The sequence below is a fragment of the Fusarium solani genome (assembly GCF_023522795.1).
Source record: "Fusarium solani strain SB1 chromosome Unknown bctg00000006, whole genome shotgun sequence".
In the NCBI taxonomy this organism is placed as follows: Eukaryota; Fungi; Ascomycota; class Sordariomycetes; order Hypocreales; family Nectriaceae; genus Fusarium; species Fusarium solani.
Genome location: NW_027072151.1, coordinates 2,634,597 through 2,653,852, shown reverse-complemented (window position 1 = coordinate 2,653,852; position 19,256 = coordinate 2,634,597). Strand labels below are relative to the sequence as shown.

At 52.5% G+C, this 19,256-nt stretch overlaps 6 protein-coding genes across 6 annotated transcripts; 3 read left to right on the top strand and 3 right to left on the bottom strand.

The window, feature by feature from the left end:
* Positions 1-938: 938 nt before the first annotated feature.
* On the top strand, positions 939-1,965 carry MRS44_010537 (uncharacterized protein; the record flags this gene model as incomplete). The annotated part of the gene is made up of 2 exons (XM_046284565.2): positions 939-1,530; positions 1,580-1,965. 2 exons carry the CDS (start codon positions 939-941, stop codon positions 1,963-1,965), a joined length of 978 nt encoding a protein of 325 aa, XP_046128425.1.
* A 591-nt stretch (positions 1,966-2,556) lies between these two features.
* Positions 2,557-3,162, bottom strand: MRS44_010536 (uncharacterized protein; the record flags this gene model as incomplete). Its single annotated transcript, XM_046284259.2, has 2 exons — positions 2,557-2,662; positions 2,714-3,162. The coding sequence occupies 2 exons, from the start codon at positions 3,160-3,162 to the stop codon at positions 2,557-2,559; spliced, it is 555 nt and encodes a 184-aa protein (XP_046128426.1).
* A 3,579-nt stretch (positions 3,163-6,741) lies between these two features.
* Positions 6,742-8,227, bottom strand: MRS44_010535 (uncharacterized protein; the record flags this gene model as incomplete). Its single annotated transcript, XM_065620151.1, has 10 exons — positions 6,742-6,772; positions 6,823-7,242; positions 7,296-7,471; positions 7,534-7,556; positions 7,609-7,731; positions 7,777-7,795; positions 7,872-7,894; positions 7,947-8,043; positions 8,111-8,140; positions 8,204-8,227. The coding sequence occupies 10 exons, from the start codon at positions 8,225-8,227 to the stop codon at positions 6,742-6,744; spliced, it is 966 nt and encodes a 321-aa protein (XP_065476340.1).
* Positions 8,228-10,144: 1,917 nt separating this feature from the next.
* MRS44_010534 (uncharacterized protein) lies at positions 10,145-12,679 on the top strand (the record flags this gene model as incomplete). Its single annotated transcript, XM_046277172.2, has 4 exons — positions 10,145-11,495; positions 11,545-11,844; positions 11,898-12,279; positions 12,331-12,679. The coding sequence occupies 4 exons, from the start codon at positions 10,145-10,147 to the stop codon at positions 12,677-12,679; spliced, it is 2,382 nt and encodes a 793-aa protein (XP_046128430.2).
* A 971-nt stretch (positions 12,680-13,650) lies between these two features.
* Positions 13,651-15,084, top strand: MRS44_010533 (uncharacterized protein; the record flags this gene model as incomplete). Its single annotated transcript, XM_065620150.1, has 1 exon — positions 13,651-15,084. The coding sequence occupies one exon, from the start codon at positions 13,651-13,653 to the stop codon at positions 15,082-15,084; it is 1,434 nt and encodes a 477-aa protein (XP_065476339.1).
* Positions 15,085-15,349: 265 nt separating this feature from the next.
* On the bottom strand, positions 15,350-18,999 carry MRS44_010532 (uncharacterized protein; the record flags this gene model as incomplete). The annotated part of the gene is made up of 3 exons (XM_046277173.2): positions 15,350-16,997; positions 17,285-18,541; positions 18,590-18,999. The coding sequence occupies 3 exons, from the start codon at positions 18,997-18,999 to the stop codon at positions 15,350-15,352; spliced, it is 3,315 nt and encodes a 1,104-aa protein (XP_046128433.2).
* Between the last annotated feature and the right edge of the window lie 257 nt (positions 19,000-19,256).

Here is a 19,256-nt window from a genome sequence, read left to right as displayed (position 1 = left end):
AAGTTGACTAAACTCGATCATTAATGGCGCACAACTATAGCAACGCGATAACACCCAAGAACGAATTTCTCATCAACTTTTGCAGTTTTGGGCGATATTTCCAATTGAACTATAGCAGACTTCGCTTAAACGGCCATTGTTGGCGACTCGCGTTGAAACACAATCTGTTCCACCCTAGCAGATCTAGACTTGGCCCCCCCTCCCCCAGGCAAAACCTGGCCACTGCCGTGAAAAGTAGCCTATCGGTTCGTTAGCTTGGAAACAACGGGTGAAGAGACTGCCGCCCTTGGCTTGTCGGAGGTGGTGTCTCACCAAAGGGGACCTTGCCAACCTGGGGCGGGCTGATGCAACTCACACGGTGCTATTAGCCGGCCAAGAATGCTACTCTGTAGTTGAGGCTACCCAAGAGTGCACGTTACTACGCACCTACGCTACATGAGGACTCGCCTTTGGTGTGGCGGCCAAAGGGGTCACAACTCAAAACACCAAGTCCAATTTCGAGACGCTTCTGTCACAGCGGCCTCCCCCGCATCGCGAGCCCGTCTCGAAAAATTCAATGGCGGCGCTACGTGATCGGAGGCACCAGCAGCCGAAGCGAGGCGAGGCGAAGCAACCGGTTACTGCAGTCGCCGTGTTTCGACCTGGGAAGGGGTTGGATTGAGGTCGTCTCCAAACGCTCGCTGATGGATATAAGTCTCGGTTGTTCCGCAACCTCAGACGAAATGTTTCTTCATCCTCTTCATCCTTTCTTGCAAGTTTCTTCACTTCCGCGTGCTTCATTCTTTTTACCGCACTCGAGATAATTTCCTTCTTTACGAGCAGGCACTCGCCTTTATTTGATCTCCTACCAATCGCTAGGTATCGATACCTATCTACTCTCCTTTGACAGGAACTGTTCTCTCTCCTTGCGCAACTTTAATACCCCCAAAAAAGACATCATGAAGTATTCCGCTGCTCTCGCCATGGCCGTCGCGCCTCTCTCCATGGCTCGCTTCCTCGACATGTTGCCCGGTGGTCAGCTCGACCGACGGACTCACCCCGAGCCGGAGAAGCAGGCCTGGTACCCCTCTGGAGAAGAGTGGCAGGGCATGAAGGGCCACGGCATCACAAAGGACTCCAAGACCGAGATCATCATCATCTGGGCCAACCCCGGTAATGGTGCTGCTACCACCACCATCAACGAGAAGGTCACCGTCACCCAGACCGTCACCGCCGGCGCCGGCGGTGCCACCGAGGCCCCTGCAGGAGAGCCTGCTGCTACCGCGCCTGCTGAGGGTGGAAAGCACACCGTCACTGTTGGTGGCCCTGGCGGCTTGGTCTTTCAGCCTGAGGAGCTTGACAACGTGCCCATCGGTGACACCGTCATCTTTGAGTTCCTCGCCCAGAACCACACTGTCTCTCAGTCTGCCTTTGATACCCCTTGCGATCTCCTCGAGGGCGGTATGGACTCTGGCTTCATGCCCAACCCCAACAACACCGTTTCTCCTCCTCCCCAAGTAGCCATGCAAGTTATGGTCGACACCCCTCTCTGTAAGTCACTCCCTATAAACACATCCAAACTATAAGCTAACCATTGCAGGGTTCTACTGCAAGCAGGGCAACCACTGCGGCCAGGGCATGGTCTTCTCCATCAACCCCACCGCCGAGAAGACTCAGGCCAAGTTCAAGGAGCTCGCCATCCAGCAGAAGGGTAAGGGTGCCCAGACCCCCATCACTGGCGGCAAGCCCTCGGAGCAGCCCGCCGCCGAGCAGCCTGCTGCCGAGAAGCCCGCCGCCACCGAGACTGCCAGCGCCCCCGAGAACACCGGCTACGTGCCCGGCAAGGGCCAGCTCGGCAGCGATGGCAGCTGCACCTGCGTCGTGTCCTGCTCCGCCGGCTCGTTCCCCGCCGCCAACGCCCAGGGCATCGGTGCCTTTGGCGGCATGGCTGGTGGTCTCCCTATGAAGATGGCCGGTCTCAGCTAAGTTTGGTGGTTGTGGAATATGATACCAGGAAGCTAGGGGTTTCTAAGGTGGACCAGTTTATGATTTAGTGTACCACTTATGGGATTTAGACGGTTCGGAAACTGTACGGGCGAGCCTAGATGGCTCTGGTTCAAATCTTCACGGGTATGAAGATGGGTATAACCGGCGAGTTTAGTGGGTAATACGATAAGTGTTTATGAATAGTCTTGACTCTTTTGCGTGAAGGTGGGACAAGTTCTAATATGGTATCTTTATTCAATTATCTAAACGTGTGAAGCTCTGTCCTTGATTGTGAGCATTGTGAAGCAGAACGCAGCAGTAACACTTCAACCCCTGATCACTCTGAACAAACATCATGATCCATACCAAGCAATCCGTTAAACTCCAATCTTGAACCATAATAGCAATGCAAAAATCCCGGAGCTTCGTGTATGCTATGAAGGTCATGTCCTCCCCTTTAGCGGACTTGAAGGAGTATTATGCCAAATGATTACTGAGGTTATCTGGCAACACACGCCAGATCCATTGTATCCTGAAGATCGCAAAAGTAGCGTTGACAACCTCATAGACACCGGGTGTATATATGATCACCTAGTTCCACCACCAGCTTCCCAGAACAGCATTGAGTTCGTCGTCATCATGGGTGACACTCTTGTGGTACAGATTTGGGAGGCTCTGAGTCATGGGTTTTATGGCCCTTGAGAGTCTGTCTGTACCTCGACTTTCGTGGCACGACGAGTTTTCTCACCACCTTGACCTGGGCGAGCCCCGGTCCAAAGTTATCTCGAGCGTCGCGTCCTTTGGATAGTTGAAATCGCGTTGCCAGCGGCTGAGGATTCGGGAGAGGTACATGAGCGTGCCCGAGACCCTTGAGTTCTCATGGGTAAGAAACGCCACGTCGAATCTCGTGCATGCCAAGCGGTCAAAGGTTTTCATGTCGATGCTGAGCCTGATGTACTTGACGAAGCACCTTTGCCGACAGACAATGTGCTCAAAGTCCCAGAGAGATGCCCGGTCGAGGGTAAGGTGGCGGTAGAGGAGTCGCTCGAAAAAGATCTGCCAGTCTCTGCAGACGAGAGAGTACTGGGTCAGGGGGTATTTTGAGAGCTTGCTTTCGTTCTTGGGTGCTGGATCATAGGCTAGCATTTCGAGGATTATTAACCGGAGCTCCTCTGGGAGCAATTGCCAGGATTCCATGGTGTATAGGTGTGGTGAAATAGAGAGCCAAGAGTTTGATAGGTGATTGAGAATGCGTGAAGGAAGTGTGCGCGCGATGAGTTGGTCAGACAGCTATGGTAGAATCTACCATTTATATATTTAGCATATTCCATTAAAATTCGACACTGCATGTCAACAATCTGCAACTGTAAAATCTGAGGTTATTCTCTGAGTTCATTAGAGTAGCCCTGGAGGCTTGATTGTGCACATGATTAGCATGCTTTTAACGGCCCGCAACGTTAACACAAAGCCCCTCGACGCTGACAAGTAAGAGATAACGGTTCTATCACTTGCTGCGAATTAGACTTGCCATGAACGGGAGGCCACGTCATTCACAACATCGAAAAGGAATCCAGTAATGCCAGAACAAGTCACATCGTGGAAAAAGATGCATTCAAGAGGCTAGTGTAGCTTTATATTCCCAAAAGGTATCCCATACATTTGCACCACTTCGCCTATGCTGTCCAAAATTGATTCGTCTCGTCGTTGTACAAAAGGAGAGGCTGGTTGTCAAACATTTAATCGTGTCCGCGTCTCGTCTCGGAGGTTATGGGAGAGGAGGATCGGTCGTCTGGTCAGACAGGGTAAAGTGTTCGTACAGCATAGTAGAGGCGTCTATTTCTTGCCCTCGGCAGCCTTGCGGGCCTCAGCTAAGCATGAGATATTAGTTTATCGTCCCGAGAGGATTAAAACAAGTATCGATGGGATTGTGAAAGAGGAAAGGCAGCGTACCAGCAGCCTGCTTCTGTCGCATAATATCGGCGTTCGCCTCCTTGGCGTGCTGCATCTGGGAGCCGCTCATGGCGTTTCCCTTTCTCTATAATTGTATAAGTATATTAGTATGTGTTTCCTCTACCGAGAGAGAGAGGAGGCAGTGTGTTTTGGACGAACCTTAGCCTCCTCAGCCTGCTTCTTAAGGTTGGCCTGACGGGACTTTTCGCGCTGGTTGCCACGGGCCATGATGAAGGAGGTTCAAACAGGTAGTTATAACAGAACTTTTACAAAAATAAGTTGATGAAAATGGAGCGTTAGATAGTCAGTCGGTTGATCAACTGTTGAGAATTGAGGAAGAAAAGGGCCGCGAATCCAAGCAGCGCGGGAGCGTCAGATAATAAACCAAACCGGGACGGGGGAGGCTGCGCCCAGTTCGGCGGTAAAACACCACAACGGTCCAATCGGAAGCCCTGCCCTGGGAGGCCTGAGAAGGCCGTGGATTGGGCTGCGTCGGCGACCCGGGGTACTTTGCTTTGCGTGGTTACTCGCATATAAATCTATGTACCCCACGTCCACCTCGTGAACCCACCAGCCCCCCCCCCCTCGCTTACCGACCTGACCTCACCCCATCCCACTCGAAATACACGTTAAGAGTATCATGACTTGAGCCAAACTGGCAACTGCTCCTTTGTCGGCTTGGTTTCATCCCACTTGGAGACTTGCGACGGAAACAGGAGAATCAGAAGCGGAGAAATTCCTTGATCACCACTTGGACGAAAACCCCTTAAGGTTTGACTGTCTCAGAACACCACAATACCTCAGCGTAACTAATAGCGGTCTGTTAGAGAGCTGGAATGTGCCTGCAGGTTTACCTCTTATACACTTGTGGGTGTGCTCAGAAAGGAGAGTTTCGGCAGTGTGACGCAAAGTTTGACGCGGGTAGTATGCTTCAATGCGACAAGGCAGACCGAGAGGATAAACACTTACGTGGATATTGCTCCAAACATCTTATTAAGGAGAGCAAAGCGTCCGAGTCTGTTAAAAATATGCGCCGAGAGAGTAATTAAATAAGTGCCAAGCAAAAAAAAACTTATAGTACCTAAGTAATTATTAAAGGTTATTTATATAGTCTCAGGGGGCAAGCAATCGAGTGCTTGGGAAACAAGTCTGTGACTTGTAAGACTAAGTGAAAAATGAGAAGACGAGGTAAGATAAGAGAAAATAATAATTCTAAAAGCTTTTCTTCTATGTAATCGGCGAAAGCAAAGAGACGCCGTAGTTCTGCTCTGCCAATGATAGGCTCAAGGAGACAGGGGCAACAGAAGAGCCAGCAACCGAGCTATCAAGAGCAAAAGAAAAAAAAACATACAACAGCGGGGATTCGCTGGTCGTCACCGACCCAACTACTAATCCGCCCCTCACTGGCTTATCTATGGGAGAGCGGACGGGATCCCGAGTTCTCCAGTGGGTATGGTCGTATGTGGTAGTGGGCGGCGGGTTTCTGGTTCAAGGCCTGGAGTTGGGAGCAGCGCGGAAGCAGGGAACTGCTGTGAAAGATACGAAGAATATGGGAAGAAAAGAAAGGAATGTGCTCTAATTGGTGTGCGATACTCCCTCATCTTCGCTCTCTGCTCCATCTCGCTTCTGAGTTCCCTCCCAGCAAGCCGAGGCGAGTGCTGAAGTCCAGCGTCAGGTTTCCTGAGATACATGCACATGACAATAGCATATTTGTGGCCCGGAAATTCTTCAGACTCTCTGAGGCATATTAAGCTTGCGTACCGCTCACATGTGAAAGTTGCAGGGTATTGTGACACTCACTGGGGAGCTCCCTTTTCCACACAGCTCGGCATGAGCCCCTGTGAGACCACGCGTATATAGTAAAGATTGCCAGATAACCTTCACTGTAACAAAACTTAATGTGTGTAAACATATGCCTTTGTCTTGTTTTGCGGCCGATCAGCAACATATTTCGAGCCTCGGGTGTCAGGGGTCATCCACCACACATGGACGAGCTGATATGTACATCAGCTGCGTAAGCTGTCGAGCATTTCAAAAACACAGTAGGCCACCCCAAAATATCTGTGAAGCTATGAGATTGAGACTCACGTCTTGCCTCGCCTCTCCGTCGACTATGTCTCTGCCATGTTGCTATTGTCCTGGGCCCTGAGTACCGAACTCGTGAACACACGCAAGTTGGGGACACACAACAACTGCAGAATTGCATTGTCAGTTTTAATTTATATGCAACACTATTTCAGGGAGAAGATATAGTTTGAAAAAGAGAATGATTGCTGGGCTTGAAGGTATAACGACGACTCTCTGAACCAACGCTCTCCATACAAACCCCTGTGTCACGGATCTTGATCAGTGCTGGGGAGTCAAACACCCGCTTTCCGGTCTTTCCCAAGGCACATTTGTTGTAAGGGTAAGATTGCGTGTTTCGTCGATGGAATTGACATTGACTGGATCAGCCACACCCAGCTCCTCGAATTGATGAGTTCCGTGGGCCATTTCTTTTCTTCACAGAATTATCAGGCAGGAATCACAAGACTGGTTCTACCCAAAGCAAGTAATAGTGTTTAATATTCGTTCAATTCGTTAAAGTCATTCTTAGAGGGAAAAAATTGAGGCGAGAGAGGAGGTATTGAAGAGAAATGCAGTCCTAAATGGCGGCATGCTACTCAATCGCCTCTCGCTGTCATCGTCTCGTCACCATACAAATGTCCAAAACACACGTTCAATTCAAATGTCTCGCAAGGCCGTTTCATCATAAGTCAGTGAAATCAACGCTGGCTGTGAAGAAATGGCTCCGGCACGACGTACATCCCCATGCTCGATTTGTGCCTATTCAGGCTTCCTGGCGTAGACGACATGGCTGTCAAGAAAGTCAGTAAATTCTTGTTGAAGGACCCAACGTTCACTTACAGTGTCCAATACCCATGCATCCTACGGTTACGGATATCCTTGCGGACCTCGGCGCAGGACGCCAGAACCTCCTCCTTGGACCAACCCGCAACACGAGTTAACAGCGCGAGCGAGAAAGCTTCCAGGCCCATGTCGAGGTTGACGCATTGCCAGCGGCCAATCTCCTTGAGCTTAGGGTCGAGTGCCCAGCTGTTGAAAGGCCACTTGAACTCGCGGTGCACGATGTCGACAAAGCCGGCCTTCTCCAGGACCGTGGTGTCGTGGGCAACACTCTGGATGGTACGGCCGATCTTCTTAGATGCTTCGTAGAGCGCATCGTGCCACTTCCAGATGGCCGAGTCTTTGGTCACGGTGCCATCATCGCAGCCCATTGGGAGGGACAGATCGCCAACTTCGAAGTATCCTCCAGGAGTCAAGTTGCTAATACCGAATTAGGGAACATTGCATTGCCGATATCAGGAGACAATTCTTACTCATAAGCCTTTTGAATGAGAGCTGGGACATCGGCAAAACAACCCGACATGCCTCTGCACAGAATAAAGTCGAAGGGCTGCGACCAAGTCCAGTCCTTTTCCAAGTCATCGATCTCAAAGCGACAGTTTGGGGGAACCCAATGAGGCTGAACAGGACTGAGATCAACGCCGATTACCTATGCAGGTAGTTAGTGGTTAGATCCCTATGGGAAAATATGTCACTGTTTATGATCCCTACCTCGGCAGCGGGATGGGCGTCGGCTGTGCCTCATGTTAGCCTCTTGAAGAAATGCTCCGAATAAATGAGGCTCACCAAAGTCAAGTGCCCACATTCCCGTACCGGTACCGATATCGAGGACTCTCTTTGCATTTTCGGCACCGGGGTTTAGTGCTGGCTTTCCATCGAACTGGATTTTCCAAATGTGATGTTGCAGATCTGAGATAATTAGCTCGCCGTCGATGACTGTCCAGGATTACGTACCGAGGCGCTCATTCTCTTGCTAGATGGGCAAGGTCAGCAATCGAGATTGACATAATCACTAACACTTTTTCTGGTTTGTCCGGCCAAAGACTTACATCGTCGTTGGGAAAATTGTACTCTGTGGCGTGTCAGTTCATCCATCATGTGCGACAGGTGGCTGAGATACATACTCCCCTCACTCATGGAATGGTAGGTCCGACCGTTCTCCTCCTTATTTTCCAGGATGCTTGTTCTCAGAGACGCCAATGACGACTCTTCTTCAAGGTTCTAGAGGCGCATCATAACCGTCAGCGGATGCAGTGCGACGAGAGTTCATGCGGCGCCCAGCACCTACCACACCGAGAGCCGAGTCATCGTCGGCGGTCTATTGGAGCGACGGCGGTTAGCAAGTCATCGGTTCATTGTGTGTCAATAGGCAAATCCTCACGATATGCTCATGTTCGTCAACCATCTTGAACGATATCACAGACTGTCTTGTCGATCCTACAGGTGATTCGGTAAGTGGGAGGGATGAATCGTCACATGTTGAGGTGAGGCGGGGGAATCAAAATGGGTCCGTGGGTTGTCGGTTTCTCATTCATCCCATCCCAGGTAGGCAGGTAGGCCATGTGGCAGGGGCATTATGCGGCTACGAGGTTTATATCGTCTTAGATGATAGGCTTTGGAGATTATGCGTTTTAAGCGGAATCAACTCGTCTAGCGTGGTTTGGGCTTGAGCTGAGAAATATTAGAGTTTGAATGCAAGAAATTGGGGGTCAAGAAATAGATGAGAGGCCAAAGGTGTAGCTGAGGTCTGACTTCTCTGAATGTCTTTTACTTTATGATAATAGTGCATGGAAACTACTAAAACAATAAGACACAATCTAATAGGGGAAAGTACCTTGGATCTCTCCTTTTTAATTTATTCCTTATTCATGTCTTTGTAGTGGCCCTGGGAGGAGAATGGGTTTATCTGTTTACAACCTCAGCAAGGGTCGAGGTCTTTTGCACAGGATCACACCTACACAGCAGCGCTTGCATTATGCTATAGGCAAGTTAAGAAAATTGACAAGCATAAGGACATAAATGAGAAAGTCATTATTCTCAGACAAATACCGGCGCTACGGGTCAAACTTTTGTCATGGCCCATTTCTGCAGGGTAGCCCATGACACAGGTAGCCGAGGGAGCACAGGCGATAGCAAACCTTGGAAGGCTTAAGATGATGGGTAAGCAGGCACCAGGCACAAGGCACAGGCACCGGAATGACTGGAAAACCCTTCTCTTGAACCGGAAGTAACGGATGGTTGGCATATTTGAGTTCCAAAAGAGGAAATAAGGAACGTCAACCGTTGACGTTGGTTAGTGGGTATCCATTGTTCATTCAAAGAGAGACGCGTCGTTGAGTTTGGGAGCAGGTCACTTGGATTCCACAAACAAGTATTGTTTTGTTTTAATCTCTTACAACCAGCCGTGTTATCAATCAATCAATCAATCACTGACGAAAGTGCCAGTGCCGGCACCGTCACCAGTTCCTCCCAATCCATCGTGCCGTCCGTATCGTGTCGTGTCCTCAACCCGGGCCTTCGCAATCGTGGGTGTCGTTCGACAGACAGGCCGGGACCCTCTCAGAGCCCCGTCTCATATCTCCCCACAGGGTCCTCCTTCGACCACCTCGAATTTCGAGTCATCTCATTCATCTGGCCAGCTTTCAACTCGTTCATCACGAGAGCCGCACGCGAGTACCTAGGTAAGCATTCGTTCTCAGGGGCAGATCCAACACGCAGGAACCAAATGCTGAGAATCCACGAGGTCAACTTAACTAAGCTGCTGGAGCGTCAAGCGCCATCGCCCTCACCCACACACACCATCGCGCCAAGACCACCTGTCTCTGGGCTCAACAAGGCTATCGGCGCCCTGATTCAAGCGAGACGACCGATTTGAAACCTACAGACGGTACAGGTGTACGCACTAGTCGACAGGACGCTACCACGCCAGCGGGGGCACCTCCCGGCCGCCATCGCTCCCCGGCGCTGCGCCAGGATTTGGGGGCGTCTTAGTGGCCTGGCAGTTCCAAGACCAGAGGCTTGGGCGTCATCTTCTGGCTTCCTCGGAGCCTGCGGGAGGTGGGACGACACCGAGCCGCCGAGCTTTGCTTTGTAAGGCAAAGGTCCATCGACCCCCGGCAGGGTGCCCAAGGATCCCTGAAGAGGCCGAGCCACGAGGTGTGAGGCGGCCAAGGTGAAAGGCGAAGAGGAGTGAGACCCTGCTAACCGGGGACCGCTAGCCTAGCCGGAGGATACGGTACAGCACTGTACCTCCCTAGCGCGCGGTGCGTGGAAGCTCCTCCAGAACTGAAGCCGACGCTCCACGGCGGGAGGGACCTGCAGGATGATGGCTCCGTCCGTGCCTCAGGCATCAACATCTTCCGAGGGCGCCCCCATTCCCGTGGCCCATTCCCAATCCCATTCCCAGCTGGAGACCAACGAGACCCATAACGTTAGCCAGCCCCAGTCCCAAGGCCAGCGTCATTCCCAGACTGAAGCCTCGCCTTCTTCCTCCCTTTTCTTCAACAGCGACACTGGCCAAGATCTCGCTGCTGATACTACTGACCACGCGGCCTCATCACATTCTCAATCCCCTCGTCCTTCTACCGTCGCCCCTCAAACTCGACTCTCTCGGACAAGTCAAAGTCAGAGTCCCCCTTCTCCTTCGTCGGCGCCTTCATCCGCGCCCTCGCCGCGGCGCAACCGCTCCCCGCTCCACTCGCAGCATCGAGCTCGTATCCGGCCTCAACGTCATCGAAAGAATCCATTATTTGTCTCCCGCCGTTTCTTCCGTCGAATATGGAAGCGACTCTCTGATCGATTAAAGCCTGCCTCCAAACCTGCCGCCGTTAAAAGCCGGCTTAACACCGCCGAAATGCCCTCCTCCAAGAACTCCAATGGCACCGGCGGCCAGGTCAGCCATCGCCTGCGCAACTTCTTCCGAATGAACACCGGAGGTAGTACCGGCAGTGGTTCTAGCGATAAAGAAAAGGACAAGACTTCGGCTGCCACCACCCCCGATGCCGCCTCTGGCTCAAAGTCCCGCCACACCAAGTTCTTTAGTAATACAGTCGGTCGCTTGCGAGCACACACCGTCGCCAGCGAGGGCAATCAGCTCGACGAGGCTATGAGCCCTACGGCCCATGCGAACCCATACTTTGCTCATCAGGGCCAGCCTGGCCTGCGTCACCACAATGCCGACTCTGTCCCCCCGAGCCCTCCCGATACCCCTACTCTCAAGGTAGAGGGTCCCGATGGTACCAATGTCGACCAAGCAACTAGCGAAACAAAAGAAGAGCTTGCCCGAAGACTCAGGAGAGTTGCTAGTGCCCCCAATGCTCAAGGTCTCTTCTCAAAGGGCGCCTCTAACGGCGAGCGTCCTGCGACTGCCGAGCTGGGCAAGGATCCTCTCCTGGCCAACGCTAGCTCGGGCTCCCTCGGCCTCATGGAGACAACAAAGGCACAGGAAGCTGAGGCCAAGGCCAAGGCTGCTGAGGAAGACATCCTTGCTGCTCTCCCTGCCCCTAACACGGCCATGGCTTTCCGTAGGACGTACAGCTCCAATTCTATCAAGGTTCGGAATGTGGAAGTCAGCCCGTCCAGCTTTGACAAGATCAAGCTTATTGGAAAGGGAGATGTTGGAAAGGTATATCTCGTGAGAGAGAAGAAGAGCAGTAGGCTCTACGCTATGAAGAGTATGTCCCAAATGTTCTACAAGCCGCAATCGTCACTGACCCGTCAAAGTACTGAGCAAGAAGGAGATGATCAAGCGCAACAAGATCAAGCGAGCCCTTGCCGAGCAGGAGATTCTGGCAACAAGTAACCATCCGTTCATTGTCACATTATACCACTCGTTCCAGTCGGAAGATTACCTCTACCTCTGCATGGAATACTGCAGTGGTGGCGAATTCTTCCGCGCTCTCCAAACACGCCCAGGAAAATGCATCCCTGAAGAAGACGCTCGCTTTTATGCCGCAGAAGTAACAGCAGCTTTGGAGTATCTGCATCTCATGGGATTCATTTACCGTGACTTGAAGCCAGAGAGTATGTACACTCCAACACCATGCTGACAAATACGAGACTGACTGTTGGAACAGATATCCTGCTTCACCAATCGGGTCACATTATGCTCTCGGACTTTGACTTGTCCAAGCAGTCAGACCCTGGTGGCAAGCCGACCATGATTGTCGGTAAGAATGGTGCTCGAACGGACGCTTTGCCAACCATCGATACGCGATCATGTATTGCCAACTTCCGAACCAACTCGTTTGTCGGCACCGAAGAATATATCGCACCCGAGGTGATCAAGGGAAGCGGACACACAAGTGCCGTTGATTGGTGGACACTGGGTATTCTCATATATGAGATGCTCTACGGAACTACGCCGTTCAAGGGAAAGAACCGCAATGCCACCTTTGCCAACATTTTGCGAGAGGATATCCCCTTCCCAGACCACACAGGCTCGGCCCAGGTCTCCAAGTAAGTTCCCCCGTCAGCATGATGCGGATAACGACTAACCAAAGACTGTAGCCTTTGCAAATCACTAATACGCAAGCTACTTATCAAAGACGAGAACCGGCGACTGGGAGCCCGAGCTGGCGCTTCGGATATCAAGGCGCATCCATTCTTCCGGACGACGCAGTGGGCGCTGATCCGTCACATGAAGCCACCCATCGTTCCCCACGCTGGCCGAGGAATCGATACCGTCAACTTCCGTAACGTGAAAGAGAGCGAGAGTGTCGACCTGTCTGGATCCAAGGCGATGAAGGGGGTGCCACTGGATAGTGGACTGGCGACACCTGGCGGTGACATTGCCGACCCCTTCCTCGAGTTCAACAGCGTCACCTTGCACCACGATGGTGACGACGACCATCGTTAGATCGACCAGCGAACAAACTCACCGAACAAGTTGATATGAAGAGCCGGAGGGGTTGATGGCGAGTTACCTTGAGCTACTGGCTGGCTATTTCACCACATGTATACGCACGGGACCACGGATTGAAATTCTTGCACTGGGACGCCTATTACGCATTTGCACCATGATTCGACTCGATGCCACTCCTTTAGACGAAAGTTTGCCAGCGGGCAGAAGAAAGGCCAAGAGAAGACAGACAGCGGAGGAGAAGGAGGAGGATGAGACCAGTTGAGCGGTTGATATATGTTGGTTGACAGCGATTCAAGAAAGAAAGAAAGCAAGAAAGAAAGTAGGAAAGGAGATGCTCGGCATTCCACATTTATTTGTCGTCAAAATTGGCGTCTTCTGGTCTGGCGTTTGGGGAAGAGCGGGAAAGAAAGCAATGATATGTATGGTCTTGACCGTTTGAACCAAGACGGAGAGCGAGTGCATGAAGCTATCAATCAATAGAGCAAAAAGGATCTTTGTCTTTTGACGCAGCCGTCGCCTTGGGCTTATATATGTCAGCCTTGTGAAGCTTTGGTGTGTGGAAGCGTGTACAAGTCGCGTGGTGAAGCTCCTATCGTATAGGGGTCATCTGCACGGTGGGAGTCACACATGACCACACCCAGACACTATCGGGTGTCTTGCTGATGGAGGCGCAGGGGTTCATCTGCCTAGCTGAGACCCCTTAGAAGCACAAAGTCTCAGTTGAGCGCGCGTTTGCCTGAAGGAAATATGGAGAAGACGCGTCCTGAGAGCTTTTCGCATGATGGGTATGGCGCTCATGGGATCTAAGCTGACGTCTCGGCGGGATAGTACGGAAAGACACAAAAGCGGCGAAACTCCCCGAGTTTCACAGAGTCGGTTTCACTCTCGTTTCTATTCATCTGTGTATTTTATCAATAAGTTGCATATTAGTCACTCTCTAAGGGAGGAATTAAGAAGTTTTGAACATGTCGCGGCACCGTCCGGCTTCGGAGCCCCGACACCGGTCCCGCCGGCGGTCCTCGGAGCGGGGCATCCCCGGCGCCGAGAAATTCCAATCACGGCCTTACCTTCTTGAGTGGAACGGGCAAAACTGTCGACAAAAAGGCATTCTCGATGCAGAGGATCTGAGGGAAGAGATGGCGACGGCGGAGCGGCCGGGATGGCGGAGGATGGTGGTCATGAGGGGCGAGTGTGATTTGGGTGTTGTGTTGGAGATGGAGATGGAGAAGACTGGGAGGGGATGGACGTGGGAGTTTGCCGAGACGGAGAGGAGAAGACGGAAGGGTGGAAGGGAAGAGGATGGAGATGATGATGGAGGGATGGATGGTGAAGGTATTCGCATCTGTCGCGCCTCACTCACGATCAAGAATCGACTGCCTATACTCTTACTCGACGGCCTTCCCCTACGAATATCCCCACGCCCTTCCAGACCTTCGCAGTATACTAGACCACCAAGCACCACACGTCCAGAATCCATCTCTCAGGGTAAACGTCCACCGCAGAGATCCGAACTCGAAGATGCTCTCTGGCAAGCCCTCGTCGACACACGGAGTCTGGAAGATCTCGTTGCAGAGATTGTGTACGAGTCTTGGCTTGAGAAACTCGACACTTTGCCTCCTTTGGGATCTGACACTGTGGATGTTCAGTGGACGATTGCTAGAGCTCTTGAGACCAATGCAGATGCTACTAGGGCTATGGAGCGTCGGGGAGAGTTTAGCACTGTCACATCTGCGGATTGGACATATCTCTCCGAGCGTCTTCAAAGACGGATTCAACTCTCTGCCACTATTGCGTTGAGCATCCAATCCCAGGAAGCACATGACGAGCCCAAGGACATAAACTCGCGGAGTCTCGATCGCATAGCCTATCTGGGAGGTCTTCTCCTTCCCCTGACTGTTGTTTCAGGAATTCTCTCTATCGAAGGGACGTATGGTCCTGAAGGATCTGCATTCTGGGTATTTTGGCTTGCATCTGGCTTATCTTCGATTGTTGCCCTCCTTGTCATCTATGCAGACCATCTTCGAACACTCGACGTATGGATGGAAGTCGCAGCAGGAGAAGTCCTCGAAGGCCTAGATCTAGACCACCACCACAGCGAAAACCGCTTCCAAGCGAACCGATACACAAGTTATAGTCGTCAACCGCGTCGACGACAGTACCGCACCAGCGGTGGAGATCCAGAGCGCGGGGAGGCGAGGTTGACGACTGCTTCTGATGGAGGTGTGTATGTCGTACAGCATCGCGGGGATGGAACGAGGAGCAAGGCGTGGAGGAAGGGAGAGCTGGGATGGCTTGGTGCTGTGAAGAAGATGAGTGGATGGTATCGTTGGAGGGGAGCTCAGGGGATCGAGTTTCGGATGCCGGGGTGGGAGGAGAAAGTGAAGGATTTGATTTGGTGATGGTTCTAGCTGCTATATACCCGGAACGAGAACATGTGGATTTATGTAAGAGGTGCTCGTAGTGCATCACAATTAGATGGATATATCATATAGTCATCCTTCGCGAGAAGAGTGCCTATATTTGTCATGGCTAGATTATTACGCCCCCCTTGCAACTATTACTCAAGACATCAAAGTTTTCTTTTTCGTCAATACAGCAGTTCATGCCACCGTCCCATATAACTCAACTCGTACAAGAAGCCAGCCAGGCCCATCAAAAACAAGCTTACACGCGATCCACGCTCGACCTCCGACCTCCAAGGCCAATCTTTTCCTTTCCGTCCATCCACGGCCGCAGACACTCTGGCACAGCGACCGTCTTGGCCTCCTCGTCCCATCCGTTCTCGAGTATGGCCGCCAGCACACGCGGCACGGCGAGGGCGGTGCCGTTGGTGGTCCAGGGGAAGGAGAGCCTGCCGTCGACGCGGGTTCGTGTGCCGAGACGGCGGGTCTGGTAATCGGTGCACAGGCTCGCCGACGTCACCTCGCCCCAGTTGCCCTTGCGGCTGGGGAAGAAGGCTTCCATGTCGATCTTGCGGGTGGCTGACGCCCCCAGGTCGTGAGCCGGCATGGAGAGGATGCGGCAGTAGAGACCCAACGATGAGAGGATCTCGGTCTGCATATCGAGCATCTCGTCAAAGAGGTCCTGGGCGACGTCCTCATCTGCAGCTGTCCATGCAAACATCTCAACCTTGGTGAATTCGTGAACGCGGTACAAGCCCTTGGTGTCAGCGCCACGGGCACCGGCCTCGGCCCGATAGCATCGAGAGACGGCGACGCGCTTGAGGGGTAGATCCTCCGGGTCGATAGTGGTGTTGGCCTTCATTCCAGCAAGGGCAATCTCAGAGGTTCCGGTGAGGCTCATCTCAGGGACACCGCGCTCGATATCGTCGGCTGACTGGGAGATGGTATAGACTTGCTGCTCGCCGTTCTGGTCACGAGGTTGGAAACCGCAGGCGGCGCCAATGTGGCTGTAAACCATGCTTGGAGGCGATACTTGCGTCCAGCCGTGACGGGTTGCGACGGCGAGAGCATACTGAACCAAGGCCTGCTCTAATTGAGCGGCCTCACCAAGGAGGTAGTACCATCCCCATCCAGAAGCAGTAGCAGCTCCAGCAAAGTCAAAGATGCCGAGTTCAGAGCCAATGTGAACGTGAGATCGCCAGATCTTATCCTCAGGGGATTCCTGGAAAATGGGAGGATTATTGATGTAGCTGAGCACCTCGGGTTGATCACCCTTGGGGGTATCTGGGTGAGTGAGGTTGGGTAGTTCCAGCGCCAGCTCCTCCATCTTGGCGACCGCCTGCGACTCGCCCTTTTCAATCATGGAAAGTTGCTGCTTGAGGGTCCGGGCCTCCTCCTGGATCTGCTCGCGGGTCAATTGCTTCACCTCCTTGAGATCCTCATCATCGCTGCTAGTGGCCGGATTCGCGAGCTGGCGCCTCAGCAAATTAGATCGCTCACGAAGGGCACGACCCTGCCGCTGGAGATCCTGCCATTTGGCATGCAGCTCAAGAATCTGAGCCGGGTTCTGGGCCTGACGGCGATAGTTCCTCTCGACGCATGTCTGCTGATACAGGTCCGGGTTCTGGCGGATGTCCTTGATGTCGACGATGGGCTTCGGAGCCGAGGGTGGCCTCTTGACGTCGGCGAAGCGGCGGACCAGGGCCGGATGAGTCCTCGCCTGAAGGTTGCGACACGTCAAGCGTGTCAATGTCCTGTTCATGTTGGGCTTGGCCTCAATGCTCAATGAGATTCGAAGCTTGACGTAGTCTAGAGGTAGTTGCGGCTCCCCCCGAAGCTTTGGCGGGTGACATGCGACGATGGGGCTCGGGTTATTGCATAAGCCGAGCCCGGCGCCGATCCGACCCCGACTATCGTCAAGGCCAAGCCTCGGAGATCATGAAGTTTTGGCATTTGGTGAGCCAATCTTGTCGGGCTAAAGAGATGAGATGAGGTAAATTAAATTCAATCTTGTTTGCTAATGGGGTATATTGGTCCGTCCTCAATGGTTGATGCGTCTAGTAAATCTCTCATTTTCTCAACTCATGACCTTGCACACAACGCTTCATCCAAGTTCATTGATAATAGTGCTTGCTCATTTCATGTCATGACATCTCAGCTTCCACATCTAAAGTTCTAAACACCAATGCTTTCTCACAAGAATCCCCATGTCCCCAATGTCCAATTTCCGTGGTGTCCTCCAGCACCTCGAGAGTAACCGCCAGCCTGTATGCTTTGTCGTTGTTGTGCCTTGAGGTCCACCTCCGTCGGGCGAGAGGCTCCTTGTACGCCTTGTTGCAGCCATATCTCACGATCGATGATGGCTATTGATGGCACTTTGAGTTGGCAGAGAAGACTGCCTCCGATCCAAGGTCCGAGAGAATGAAGCACCCGGATCTGGCCTTTCATTTGCGGTGCTGTCTCTCGCTGCCGTGCGACCTTGGCTCCAATCGGATCCCACTCAGGCTTGGTATCAGCAGCGGTCTTGACAGGCTTTTCCACTTCTTCCCCGGACTGTGATGGTGATGAGGATCCATCACTGGGAGATGAACTGCTGGACTGTCGGTTGAGCCTGACAGTGCTTCGACGCTGATCCACAACCTTGCCAAAGACAGGCTCCCAGCCTCTCTTATCGACGATGGCTGAAAGGTCATCAATAATTCGTTGTTTGAGGCCCAAGATGTTTGAGCAGCCTCCCGTAAACATGATCCGCGACATGCAGATTGCCCTCACATCCATAGGAAGTTGCAGGAGATGGCGGTATATCAACAAGTGTACCGGCAGGTCGTGATCATCGAAGGTTGCTCGGTTCGCCGAAGGATCGAAAAAGGCGTCGTCACAAATTTCGGCCAGCTTTTCGAAAGGAACCTCTATCGTTGTCGGTCGGACGCCAGTAGTGATGGGTATTTGGGCAACTCCAGTGGGAACACCAGGCTGTGCCGACTCAGCCTCGAGTTCTTCTTGCTCATCCACCGTCTCCAATTGGGTCGATTGTCTCTGAGATGACCTAAATTCGGAGGACTTGCACCATATCAAGCGGCACATAATATCCTCGCACTCCTCAAACGTGATGGATCTTTGCTTCTTGTCGTCGTGTTCCCCGGGGAGTAATGGCCGGATAGCTTCGTAGAGTGAATCGAGGAGCGTCCTCCCTCCTCGAATAGTTCGTGTGCTCTTTACTTCTCGATATTCGTAAATGCTGGTGACAACCGTCTCGGACCATCCCAGATTGATGACCAAGGCAGATCGGACGCCAGCGGCGACTGTGGACATAACTGGGCTTGACATGAGAGAAATAGTAGGAGCCTGGAAACGGTTGAACATGGTGTCCAACACAGCCGTTAATAAGGGTACTGGGACAGCGGAATCCAAGACTAGGCCCAGCCTTCTAGGCCGAGAGTCAATAAGCAGGTATCTAGACTTTGAGTGAGTGAGGATCGACTAATGTTTGATGGTGAAATACCTGGTGAATGCATCTCGCACTACACGCTCCAGTTTGTCCTGAAAAAGGCCAACATCAATTTCTCGCAGATCAAACCGCCAAAACTCATGCTCCTTGGACCATTCCAGCCCAGGTGGCCGTCTCGGTTGCTCCCAACCTCGATAGTCGCCAGCACGGCGTTGATCTTCAGGACTGCATTGGAGAGTGGCCTTGGGAGAGGCGTCGCCGGCGAAGCCCACCCGAATGTGGCGTGACCCCAGCTCAATCACGATGACATCGTCATCAGCTCGTATGGTGGACGGTGAGCCGTAGGTGGAAGTGATGGAGCGGTTTGGGGTGTGTGGAGTGGAGGGGCCTGACCCCTGAGGAGGTCCTCCTCGGATGCTGGCCACGCTGCGATGAGCAAGCGTAGGACCTGCCCCCGAGGCCATGGTAGTAAGAGTATATTACCAGGCTGTCCTCTTTGACTCTGGGTGTGTTTTTCTCGAGGTTGATGGTGATGCGATGCTCTTTGTTGGGTACAGCTTTGTGAAAGATGCTGGTTGGTGGGTGCCTGTAGCTGGAGAGCCTGTTGAAGTCGGTGTCGGCGTTTGAGACGCCGATACGCCGATAAGAAAGAAAACACGCCGTTTTGGTAACCGCAGTGACGTGGGGCTGCGCTGAACCGTGAATCTTCACCTACATCATC